Source organism: Aptenodytes patagonicus, chromosome 2 (assembly GCF_965638725.1).
Source record: "Aptenodytes patagonicus chromosome 2, bAptPat1.pri.cur, whole genome shotgun sequence".
NCBI lineage: Eukaryota > Metazoa > Chordata > Aves > Sphenisciformes > Spheniscidae > Aptenodytes > Aptenodytes patagonicus.
Window position 1 is genome coordinate 22330975 of NC_134950.1, and position 13331 is coordinate 22344305.

At 34.5% G+C, this 13331-nt stretch overlaps 1 protein-coding gene across 41 annotated transcripts in view; it reads right to left on the reverse strand.

Annotated features, from left to right (window-relative positions):
* RIMS2 (regulating synaptic membrane exocytosis 2) overlaps positions 1–13331 on the reverse strand; it is a 515547-nt gene that overhangs the window by 110918 nt on the left and 391298 nt on the right. For 18 of the 41 annotated variants that reach the window (XM_076329285.1, XM_076329286.1, XM_076329268.1 and 15 more), the window contains one exon: positions 7803–7835. The exons of 22 other annotated variants lie outside the window; for them this stretch is intronic. In XM_076329285.1, coding sequence (XP_076185400.1) covers positions 7803–7835 — 33 coding nt within the window. The remainder of the gene's footprint in view (positions 1–7802; positions 7836–13331) is intronic. One more of the 41 variants, XM_076329262.1, reaches the window with a different exon arrangement.

A 13331-nucleotide genomic window follows, 5' to 3' on the forward strand; every position in this document is an offset into this window, starting at 1 on the left:
TTTTACAAGAAAGGTCAGCACAGTGGATCCTATTCTCCAAACTGAGGTTTCAGTTGTATTGTGAAGAGCTGTCTGAAGAAGTACTAGAAAGAACAGAAGACTGAATTGAGAAAGATCTCACTTGGGTGGGAAGGCGGAGATATCGGTATTGTCCATTGACCAAATGGACAATGCTAACTTCTCAACAGCGAAGATCTTCACAGCAGCTGTGGGCCTAGTCATCACCTCTTAAAAGAATTCAGAGCAGGTTCTGGATGCTGATGCTAAAGTAATTAATGCTTTTTGTTCCCCCAGTTATTAGGTGCTCAAATCGAAAAAGCTATAAAGAGCCTTAATGTCTTGAAAATCCTGAAAACCAATAAATTACTATAAGACGATTTTAAAATGTCTCAAACCGAATAATATAAAATGACAAAGTCACCAGTCATTCCTAAAAATCTATTTCTATTTACATGATTTCTTCAATATCATCACATTAGTCAATATTTTTCTACATCACTTGAATTAACCTTGGTTTACAAAGAGAAAAGCATATACTGTATCCTGTGGTGTAATTATCTCAATTTAAGAACTAAAGTTTTTCAGAATTAAACAATTTGGAGAAAAAAATTGATGCTTTCACAAAGGAGGCATTTCTGTACATTACAGAAAATAACTGTATGTTTTCAGCTTAATCAGAATACAGATATATTGAAGTATATTGATGAAATATAGAGATGAACTATAGGCATAGAGAGATTGAAATGCTGAAAGATCCTCTCTCAAAACCTTCTTCCACCATCACAGTTGACATTGCTGTTATAATGACCAGTGACATTTCATAAAATAGTAGACACAGCCATGTTCCCCTGGTCTTGTAATGGTCTATTCTTTCTAACAGGTACTAATATATCTAATAGGTATCTAACAATCTAACACGTATCTGGAAGATAAAATGAACAGAGAAGAATCTAATCAAGAGACTCATACAAGGGCGGACTTAACAAGAACTAAACCTGATCTAAAATGGCCTTGATCAGTTATATTTTCTTGGAAATGCCTTAACTCAATGAGCTCTGCTATTCTGATGGGAACCTGGAGGTGCCATGGCCAAAGCCGAACCCTGGCAGGTTTCACCCACCTCGCCCCAAGAAGTCCCATGGAGCAGGGACCCCAAGTCCCTCAGAGCAGAACATGACCATCTCCGTACATGTCTGAATAGAATAACAGTTCCACAGAAGAAGCAGGATAGCAGACTTCTCCTTAGCTATGGATACTGATGGCAGCGTTGAACAACTGCTCAAAAAGTGCTGGCTTCCTTGGGAGGATAAGGAGGAGTTTGACTCTGCAGCCATAAGGTTACAACTGGGAGGTGCTGGGTTTAATAGTCTTCCTCCCAGGGTTTCTTCCTTCTCTCACAGCTGACTGCCCCAAACTTGAGGTTAGAGCCTAGTTCTCTCTTGAACTGTCTCTCCTGCAATGATTTTTAGCTGTGCAGGGATCAGTTCAACAGGTTGGTTCAGGATAGTACTTTCACCTGGGATCCAGAAGAAAGAGATTTGCATCAGCTCAGGCTGGGGCCTAAAATAAACCTAGACTTCCTTGCTTTGAATGAAAGAAATTGCAGCCTCCAACACTGGAGGATGTGCATCTTATTACAACAGACAGACGTGGAACTCCTTGTTTGTCTCTGAGTTTAGGCATAAGATAAGACAATGACATAAAAAGTTTTATGCTTCTATTTTTCATATTGGCAAACACTTAAAACCAGCAATATGACTAGCAATTGTATTTAGAGAGTGGTAAATTAGCTTCTTTACTTAAATGCTTTATTGAAAATTGAGTCTGATTTTTCAAGGTAGTGCAAATTATTAAATAACATTTTATTTTAAAAATCAAATGTACACATAGGACCCTAACTTTTGGTAAGTACTTTTAAAAATGCTTTTAAAAATTTCTTACTAGAGATTTCTCTTGAAATGCTATTTATGAGAATACAGGAAAATCAATTTTATACTGAAAAAAGTCCCTGAAACAATATTCTTATCAAAACAGGCAAAGGAAACAAGATTGTCTCCTAAAAGCAAAATCTAAAAGTTATTTGCTTTGAACATCAAAACTTGTCAGTTAAAGGTCTTGCACTCAAAGGATTACATTTCCTCCTATTTCCAGAGCCATTCAATTCCAATTCTACCTCTAAGAAATTAGCTCTAAATTTTGTCATTCTGGCTGTCTACAGTGTGAAAAATATAACTGCCTAACTGCTACAGGTCTAGCAAAATACCAGGTGATGTGTGAGATAAATGGCTGCTGAACTTCTCCAGGGCTTTATGTCCAATGTGTGGCAAATATAAAAAAGTTATTGTTGAAGCAAGCAAGGCCTTTCCAAGAAGTCTGTGATCCACATCACAGTCTGAATGAAAAGAATATGGCTGACACCTATAGAAATGTGGAACAAGGAAAAAAAAAAAGGTTGTTTAAGTATTTTATATTACTGTTTAAATGAGATTGAAGTGTCAATTACTGTCCTTAAAAGGGAATGCTAGAATGAAGACAATTTCAGATAGCCAGCTTCCTAGTGGGGGAGCATGCCTTTGAATTCCTGTTTTCTATTTGAGAATTGCTTGGTGGTTTTGTTGGGGTTTTTTTTCTTCTTGGCTTCAAACTTGACACACTAAACAAAGACTGAAACCCGGGGGACATTTCTCACCAATTAAATACATTTTTATCACAATGCTTAGACCATGTTAACAACGTTATTTTGGATTATTTGCAGAATACATGGTACTGCTTAGTAAAAGAATTGAATAAGATGGTATGGTGATCTAAGCTAGAAAGTTAAAGAATCTCTAGAATCATGGGTTCATAAATTGACAGGGTCAGCTCAGGTCTTCATCACTAGGCATAGATCAGTGCAGCTGGTAAAGGACAAAGGTCTTTTGAAGCAAGCTGGGAAGTTCTATTTTGCATATTTATTAAAGTAATGATTAGGATTATGACCAGCTTTTTTTTATGGTGTGTGGATCCTTTTCCAATGTAATTTTTGCAGGGTACGCTGTGATGTTTGTCCTTACTGCCTCATACAAAGGTGTACATACATTTTGGTGGCCTTTGAAAAATAATGAGCACCCACATGGAAAAGGAAGAAAGAAAGAAGCAGTAAGACGAATATTAGCTAACACACCCCATTTAGCTTCTCCAAAGAATTCTGGCATATCCTCCCTATATGAATGATATGCAAGAGAATTTTGAAAATGTAAAAGAAAAATATCTGAGGGGTCAGTGGGCCCCTACATTCTGTACTCATAAAAACCCATTCAGATCAGCCATGCTGTAAACTCTGCATTGTCTTCATGAAAGCCTTATTGTTAAGCTCTTCATTATCCTGTTTGCCAAGCATGCAAGCTCCTCAGAGTTCCCACCACTGGTATACTCCACAGTATAACCACAGGATATTTCACATTCTGATATAACCACTTCAAAACACTTGATTATAACTATGCCTCTGCTTCCAGAAAAGCAAACAGCTATTAATAGAGATTCTTCAGCCATCCTAAGAATGCAAGACATCTTCATTAGCATCTCAATAACCAGAAATATGGTCAAAGATTTAACCAAAGGACACAAAATGAACAGTGGTGTATGCACCTGCATGTAAGACTCAGGAGAATGATAAATTCAACTACCAAAGCTTTACTGATAAAAAATATAAATGTAATGCTGTTCTGCCTTTTGCACAATTATGCTCTTTTTTAATTATGTAACCTGATATTTTTTACTATTTTTCCTTCAGCAGACTGAAGATCAGCCTTTATTTACATGGTTCAGTATAGATGGCTATTTTGGGGGTTGGATTTTGAGGCCTTTGGTTTCTGGTTTTAATTCTAATCAAAATTAAAAATAAGGACAAAGAGCCTCCCAGCCATCCAATATAATACATCTATTAGCATGCTAAGTACCTTTAAACTGAATTTGGAGTTTACCTATCCCTTTGGTTTTTGTTGACCAAATACAGATTTAGACTCTTTAAATGTCTTAGTCACAGTCTAAGGCATCAGATTTTAAACATGCCTGTCAAACTAAATATCACAGAAGCCTTCAGAGATACACAAGTCATTTAATCATGTTTGTGCTAAAATGTTACAAATTCCATCCAGAAATTTCTTTTCAACATAAGAAAGATGGAAACAAAACAAAGCACCATCCTGGTCTTTAAAGGAAACAATGTCACTGAATATTGACTATAACAATAACACAAAAATAGAGGGGTGTCATGTTCTGTTTATAAAGGGTAAGTATATCACAGTAGATTCACTCTTGGATGGCTTGAAAAACCTTTCATGATACTGTAAGATAAGAACAAATCCAAATAACTGTGTTCCTTGTCTTCTACTGCAGTTGATCTCTTAAACCCTCTCAATCATACAAACTTTTTGCCCTTGCTTTCTCCAACAGTTTATTTGCCAGACCCTTCTACTGTTTGGCCCTCCACTGTCCAGGGCTATGAGCTCTTCCAGTTTGGTCACCCATCTTTAATAGGGTTTTTTAGTTTTTGTAGGCTTCACCCCCAGCAATCATGTTATTACAAAGAAACATTATTTTCCATAAAAATGATAAAAGACAGAAAAAAACATATTTCAAAGTCCTTGTCTATTTGAATTTCATTCTCAAAGTTAGCAAAAACTCTAATCAATCGTCCGTGTGCTCTTAACATGAGGGTATTGCTCCAGATGTTGCAGAAAAGAACTGGAATCTCCATTTCCCTGCCTTTCATGGCCCTTTAGAAATGGAGCTGTCTCCACTACTCCATCTTCTAACTTCCATCCGCCTCCTTAGAAAGCAGCAATGACTGGGCATCGCTACTCCATCCCTTCTCATCCTGGAATAAACCTAGAATTAATTAGCCAGCACTGTTTCTGCTATATGTACACTGACTGCCTTTAAACTGTCATGGATCAGCCTTTCCATAGTTTTGGTGATCAATTTTTGGGTATAGTTACTTGAGTCAGCTCACATCTAGGGCTAGATTAATTTTGTAAGGCTGAAGAATGTTTTCTGTATCTCATATGTTTGAAGACCACAGTAAGTATTACTTGCAATTGCAAGTAATTGTTGGCGCAGGGGTAACTGGTTGGTCTGAACCATCTTACTGATGAAAAGAAAGATGTCTGCTTCATCACTAAGGTTCTTTGGCAGGCAGGGGCTTACTTCCATTGCTCATACTGCATACATAGGGAGGTGAACAGGCATATGTCTCCCTAACAGTTTTCACAATACTTAAATCCTATGAAACCTATTAAATTATTTCCAAAATATGATTTTGGAAACAAATTGTGAAAACTCTGCATCACAAAGCTCCTCCTTCACCCAAGGAAAACAGGGTTTAGTCATTAAGGATGCTATCAAGCTGTACTGCTGTCAGATAACAAAATTTATATAAAAATATTCTTGCTTGTTAGCTTTCTGAACTTGCTTTTGTGCTTGAAATATACAGCATAAGCTTTGCATGCACTCTCATAGGACTTTTCAATTAAAAAAAAATCTAGATATTTTTCAGGGAATAAAATTTTCTCATTTTTGCAATTAAAGATTAAGATATCCAGAGAGAGGAAATGGCAATATTTTTCTTTCAATACAATATTCATATATTCAGATATTTAGCTTTCACAACACCTCTTGGTCTAGTTACATCTAAAAACATAGCTAATCCTTTAATTCATGTGAATGTTTGGTAGCATGGTAAATACTGTGAAAACATTTCCTAATGAAACCTGTACATGGATAATCCTAGTTCCACACTTTTTAAAGCAAATTCTAAAACAATGGGAAAACATCTCCTTCTAAAGGTATGTATTTGAAATGTCACCCTTGCTTTTAGCCGTGCGCACAGCTGCTCAAAGTGCCTTGTACTGAAATGTGTAAGCTATTTTGTCATTGAGGTAAAACATGGAAGAGTAGCCATTTCAAATGTACATCTGAAAATATGTTACTATGCACAAAATAAACTAATTGCTCCTGAGTTTAAGGGCAGTAATAACTTTTGTTGATCATGCTTTTGCATTTCTGTGCTAGACATTTAAATTTATCATTGCCTAATACATTTACTTAACACTGTTGGTGAGCTAAACAGTGTTTTGTAAAAGTACATCTGAATTGGAAAGTTCAAAAAAGTTAATAATACACAGGTACTGCCTTCTCACATATGTTCAAGAAACATAGGTGATGAAAATATGTGTTTTTCTGGGACACTAGATATCATTTTAAGATCTGATTTCTTCCAACCCCAAGAATCAGATGGGCTGATTCAATATTTTGGTTCAATATATTGATTCAATCAATATCCAGGGGAAGGTTCTTGAATAAAAAGGTCCACAACTTTCCTTTTCTTTTATTATGAACAGATAGGAGACAGGTCACCCAATCCTCTAATTTCAGTTTTGTAATGAAAGAGATTTAGAATCACTGCACAGGAACTGTGAATGGATCGTAAGCACAAGGTAAGTAAACTCAGTCTTTCTACAGCATCATTTATTAATGTCTAATAGTGGTGATTTACAGAAGGTGGAATTCAGATCACACTACCAGTTGTCTTCTCTATCCATACTCAACTTTTTTTCCTGCTCTAATTTAAGTGATTTCTATCTTGAGATTTGTTTAATATGCAAACCACAGCAAGTAACATCTGCAAGATTCCGTAAAGATAATCGCCGTCTCTGATTAGGACAAGAGTAGTACCAAAGGTAAAACTGAGTTCTGAAGGAGCCAGCCATAGTAGAGAAAAGACAAAAATGTTTGACTAAATACCACCTAAGTTTTATGGAGCAGTCAATGTACCCAAAAACTGCTTTAGATTTTAGAAGCTTAATGGCATCCAAGTGGCTTCTCTAATTGGTTGGGAAAATAGCAGAGGCACAGGAAATTAATTAGAGCTTTGACACAATAATTGTAAAATTTAAATTTTATAGGTGAATTTAATTAACTTAAATATGGAGAATGTCATTGTTGTTCTGATATACCACAACTGAACAAGCAGGGAAGTGTGAACAGCTACTGCATTTTCAGAGCTAGGATGCCCTGCTAGACATTAGTTCTCTGCCAGTAATATAAAGTACATGGAAAATTCAATAAAATGGCAGATTAAAATTTGATATGAAAGATGAAACCACAAGTAATGCACAATATGAAAGAAAAGCCATGAACAATACAGCTAAGTTAGAGCTCCTTCAATGTTTTGACTTCTCGCTCTCTCGTTATCATAACCTTGTGTTTACACTTTTTGGCATGAGAGAATAGCTTTTCATCACTAACAACTCTACTTCTAATCAAAAGAGACTTTATTCAATGAAGCTAAGTTTGAAATTCCAGTGCATGCAATTTAACTTACTAAAATTATTCAGTTCTCAAATTATATCCTCCCCAGGGTGAAAAATAATGAGTTATATCAGAGTTTCTGTAATTTTTGTAGCGGTTTTGAAATGCAAAGATAAAACAAATTATAGATTGTTTTCATGTGATAGTTGGAAGCTTAAAGACTAATTTACAGATAATGGAGATGGGAAATAAGAACTGATATGATAGAAGTCAAATCAGTTTAAAGTCTTAAGGTATAGCACACGTGTCATCAGTTACCTTTTAACACTTTTTGTAAAGTTTATAGTTTATAGGTAATAGAAATTACACAAGCATCTTATCTTACAGTTTGCCAATATTTAAATATATTGAGGGGAAGAGAGTGAAAAGTATGTGAGGTGAGCTGTGATAAAATCTATAGGAAAGGTAAAATGAAAAAAATAGCACAGAGAAAAGCAGTAGAAGAGACAGACCTGAGTTTCTTCTCCTTGATGATTCCGCTTCTTCTGTGATCACATCGTGTAATGTACAGACATAGACAAAGGAGATGGGCGTGAGAGGATGTATTCAGAAGGTTAAAACTGACACTGAGGGAAAGGGCCAAAAATTGTTTTAGAGAGAAGTCTGCAGAGCAGAGTTAGTAAATGGGGAAAAAAATAACACAGACACCAGAAGGAAAAAGAAAGCTGAGGAAGAAGTGGTTAAACTACTGTTGTTGAAAAAGAATAGTAAAGACAGGGTTAGTATAGGAGCTGAGGAAATAACAAAAGTTGTAGTTGACAGCAAAGTCAATCCTTGCAATGAAGCTGAAGAAAAAGCTGGATAGTAAAAGGTACATTAACTAGCATAAACACATTTGTTCATGACTGTTCAACTTTTTGGAATGTTATCTACTTGAACGCAAGTATTATTTTTCTCTTTCAAGTATTGAACATTCAGTTTAACATCACCAATGGGAAGCCTATCATTAGATTTTTCAATTATTAAGTTGTTGTAATTTATGCTGAACCAAACTTCACATATCCAAAATGGAAAACAGATTTTTTTCAAAAGAATATACAAGCTCAGGAATTTCAGAATCCACATAACACACTCTGGAAAGGACTGCATTATTGTAACACTCTGCCAAAGGCAATAGTATCAAGACCAAAATACAGAACGTGAGAAAAGAGAATGCATAGCTATTAACTCTCACGGTCAATACAGCAGATACTTTTTCAGAACCAAATGTTACTCTCATCTCATAGAAGTCTAAGTTACTGCAAATGCATGCAAGTTAAATGGCAAAACAACTATCTCATTACTTACTTTATTACTTCACATTCAAAAACACACTGCCATTTCAGACATGGGGAACATCTGAGGGACAGTGTCATTCTCTGTACTGAAAATCTATTTGTAGTAAAAGAATGGGAGGAATTCATCTTGAAAAGTAATAATAATTACAAAGAACTGTGAAGCTACCATCACTAGCAGAACAAATGCATTCTTCCAAAAATCATCATAAAATAAAATAAAAAAATATATATCTATAAGCCCTGATCTAATTTCAACTTGCAGTTTGTTAATGAGTCACAAAACATTGCTCATAATTCATTAACACTGCAGATGTTAGATTAAGAATTCCAGAAAAGTTCATACACCACAAAAATATGCTATAATTTTATCCACATTTTACAGTCAATATCAAGATACTATTGAAAAATGCAAAATTAGAATAAGCAATATAAATCGATAAAATGAAATGAAAGACAACACTAAATTTCATCTGATAAACCACTGTGTTCTATAGTTAAACAATTTTATTCTATAGCTGCCAATTATAATTTTCATCTACTATCAAATGCCAAGACTGTACCAAAACTGTTGTAAACACAAGCAGCTTGTAACATGTATATTTAGAATGCATTTTTAGGCAATTAAATTTGCTTACAGAATGAACACATGTAAGTGTTATATATGAGATATGTAATATGAAAGCATAGCAGCTGACAGTTTTGACAAAGGATGCTATGTATTCACATGTTAAAAAAAGCCATGTTTTTATCTGGGCAAGTTACAATGAATCCATAGGATGAAATACAAACAAGCAAATAGAAAGATCTGCTTCTCCCTGGTGTATTACAGCTAGTGTAGCTGTAGTGTAGCTACAATTGCTATAACTGTTAAATAAATAAATCATTATTACCACCACCAAAACCCAGCTAAAGTACTTAAAATGTTCTGAAAATGTTTTCTATTACATATCTATAGCCCTGAAGCCAGTACTCCTACTATGTCAAAAACCATTATTAGAAAGTCTCTATCATGACCCCCTTATACTTCATTTATTATTTTTAATATCCATAAGAATGCATAGCTTTGAGACATATACTGCATTAAGATAAATCCTTCTCAATAAATTTTCAAAGGATGTTTGGAATCACATTATTTCCAAATTAGGAATATGCCTGGTATGGTAATGCAAGGCATTCTAGTAGTGTCAGAAGGGCTCAGCATGGACACAACTGAATACCAGGGAGGCTTCCTTTGAAGATTTTAGAACTAAATGACCAGTATTTTGCTGCATATCAGTCACATGTACCAAAACTTTTTAAAAATTGCATTTTTAAAAGTCTTCATGCAAAGTACTTCTTATAAAAAAAATTGTTTACACATCCAAGTGGCAAACAAATTTTAATTACAAATATTTTTCAGCTTTAAGTTTTTACTGATCAAATATATTAGAAGAGTAATTCTAATAGAAGCCAGAGAGGAAAATAAAAGATAATAGGTATCTTCTCACTGTGGATACCTGTTCAGTTGATGTCTCATCTCTTGAGATAAATGGCTTATAATATTTTTGTATTAGTTGTTATGAATATCAATGAATTAGTAAAAGTTGTGGCATGGTAATGCACCAACTTTTTTCATTTAATGATGATAAGAAGGAAGTACTAATAGACCTATTAATTTAGACACAATAGCACTTATGAGAATCAATCTCCTCCTGATTAAGAAGCCATGCCATAAATCCCAAACAATAGTTTGAAAATTCTCTTGCTCTGTAGCTTCTAATCCACTAAAATAGATCTTTGTTGATAGAAATACATTAAAATCTGAGAACAAAATCATGGAATAAAATTCTATTAAATTTACATCATATTAATAGGCAGTCTTCATTTGCATAGTTATTGCTTTGTTGTGGAACTAGCATTTATTTGGATCAATTGTTCATCTTGACATATAAGAGTGGTATGTATAAGGGTGTTATACACAGATTTAGAAACAAATGAGACTCTTAATGAATAAACGTATAAAGTAAATGAAAACCAGGTATTGTACTGCAAGTCTGAATAAAACAGAATAAGTACCATCTATTTTATCATGCTTTGATACAGAACTTTTCATTGTAAGTAATGTCACTTACTAAAGAGAAGTATTTAGGAACTTGGTGTTCAGAAAAACATGCTTGAAACCTTACACAGCAAACATGCCCATCTGAAATTTTAAAAGCAGCATAGGACAGAGAGATGTAAGTTAATTACTCTTTTTTTTCCTCAAGGCTTTTCTTAATTTTGGTTTTCTCTTCTCCTTAAAAAGAAAGATCTTCACTGCATACATGTTCTCAGAAATTTCTGTAACTTACAGATTTGGAAAGCCTCATTTCTGGACACTTCACAAAATAAGATGTGCAATAGCACAATCAAATAAGCATAATCTTAAAACATGGAGGAGACTTTAAGATAGAAATGTTCCATGGAGTCTGTATGTTCCATAAATATATGTCATTAGTCTGCATGTAATTAGACATATAATGCATCTCTCAGGAAAGATGTTCCCTGACACCATTCAAACTCTGCAATGCTAAGGGTACAGATAAAAGAGGAAGAGTAGATAGCAGAATAGTTAAGAGCAGAAAAGAAGATTTAGAATGGAAGGCTACTTGACTACATTGAGGTGTGAATAAAATCAGTTTTCCTTAATCTTCTTTAATAGCGTTAAGCCACATCTTCCAGTTACCCTTCCTGTAAATACAGAGCCTGTTCCACACTTCTTAATTTTTTTAATGAGGTGATTCCCTACTATTTAAAGGTGAGTTCTTTATCTTAAAGTGTAAATCCATATACACAAAATCACAGCTGTATACTGGACAGATGCTGACATTTTTGCTCAAAAATATAAGCAGAGGACTAACTAGGATAAAGAAAATACAGGGAAGACAGAAGCAATACATTCAATTTTGCAATTACATAACATATGCTATAAATAATATACACTACATATATTATACACTAGGTAAAGACAGTTAGAATTTGGAAAATGTGTGTTATTCTTACCCAAAGATAAGGATAATAGAGAAGAAGGTTGAAAACAACATACAAGAAGAAATCTTAAATATTCTCAGTAGCATGAACTCTATGAATAAAATGAAACTATGTAGACCGCATTACTTTTTCATAAGTCTCAAGAGATAAACTAAATGAGGAATTTGGAGAGAGAGCTTTACGATTTTGTTTCTCTGAATAAAGTTTACATTATAATTTTATAAGGGGAAAAAAGACAAAATAGTAACATTTCAAAATATTAATGCACTATAATTACACATTGGATTTGAAATATCATAAATCTTGAAAAGATAATAAATCTCATTAATAAGTTAGGTTATTTAGGTAGTCAAACATCAATATTACTTCAGAAAAGATACCTAACAGCATAGATAGAAATACACCCTCTATTGTCAATAAAGGATAGATGAGCTACCCTAAATCAGATATCTCCCTATTCTAAATCTATTCTCATCCTAGTGATGTCAAGAAGTTTCACCACCTACAGACTCGATTGTCCAGGAGATCACATAGTTAAGACTGCAGGAATGGTTTTCAAAACACGAAAAAGCAGTAAAAGGATATATACAAAAAGGTGTGTGGTTTGTAAGACATTTTCAGGCCACCTCACTATTTGTGATCCATCGTAAATTACAATTATACCCTGAATTAATGCAATTTGGCTAGGACACTGAAGTGCAATATTTGACTACATCTGTGCCCTACTCACTCTGGGACTGCAGTTCCCATCCACAAAGTCCCCTTTTCTCTCTTGAATCCAATTCTTTGTTACTTTGGTACAGACTACGCATATTGTCTTTCAAAGTGGTATAGGAAAAAAATGAAAGCAAATTTTAAAACAAGCAAATACATGATAGGACTATCTGTTTCAAATACACCATTTATTAATTGCAAGAAGAGTCCCTGGAAAGTGTGCAAACACTCATTTTTTTTCAAGAAAACAGTTAGTCATGCCACATAGTCAATCTACATTACTTCTCATTTGTCACAGCTTAAAAGATCCTCATAGATTCAACATGTAGCTCTTTTTGTAAATTTTACCCACTTCACTGCTTTTCAGATTCCACAGAACATCCTTTTCTGCACCTTCTTCCCCAGCCCTTCCACAGCACACTGAAACTTGCATCAGGACCATGGACTTTTTCCTCTTCCCTTTCCCAATCCATTTCTTTTGAAAACTGTTCTACTGTCCAGCCACTTTTCCTCTTCAGCAATCATAAACTAGTCCATGACTCCACTCTGCTCCTCTCCTTTTCACAAGCTGGTAATTTTATACCAGCCTTCTTCTTTAACCATGATTTTTGATTTATCCAATGCTCCTGATGTCATTTATATGAAGTACTGGTGTGCTCTCCTCTCGCTCTGTGTGTCCTATCATTACTTTGTCTTTTCCAGCCTCATTCATTCTCCATTTCTAACCATATCTCCCTTTTTACAATTTTCAATCTATCATACTTTCAGTTCTGATTACAAACTTATTTTAAAATAACCACTACTTTGTTTTGAATTATTTTTGACTACTGTTCTACTAATTCAACGGATTCCATGGCAATAGATAAACTACAAAATTATAGACACATTAAAATTATTTCTGAAGGGCTTTGTCTATGTACAGTCAAGGAATACTTCCACCCAGGAGAGAGACATAAATGTTCCATGGATAAAACAAGCCAT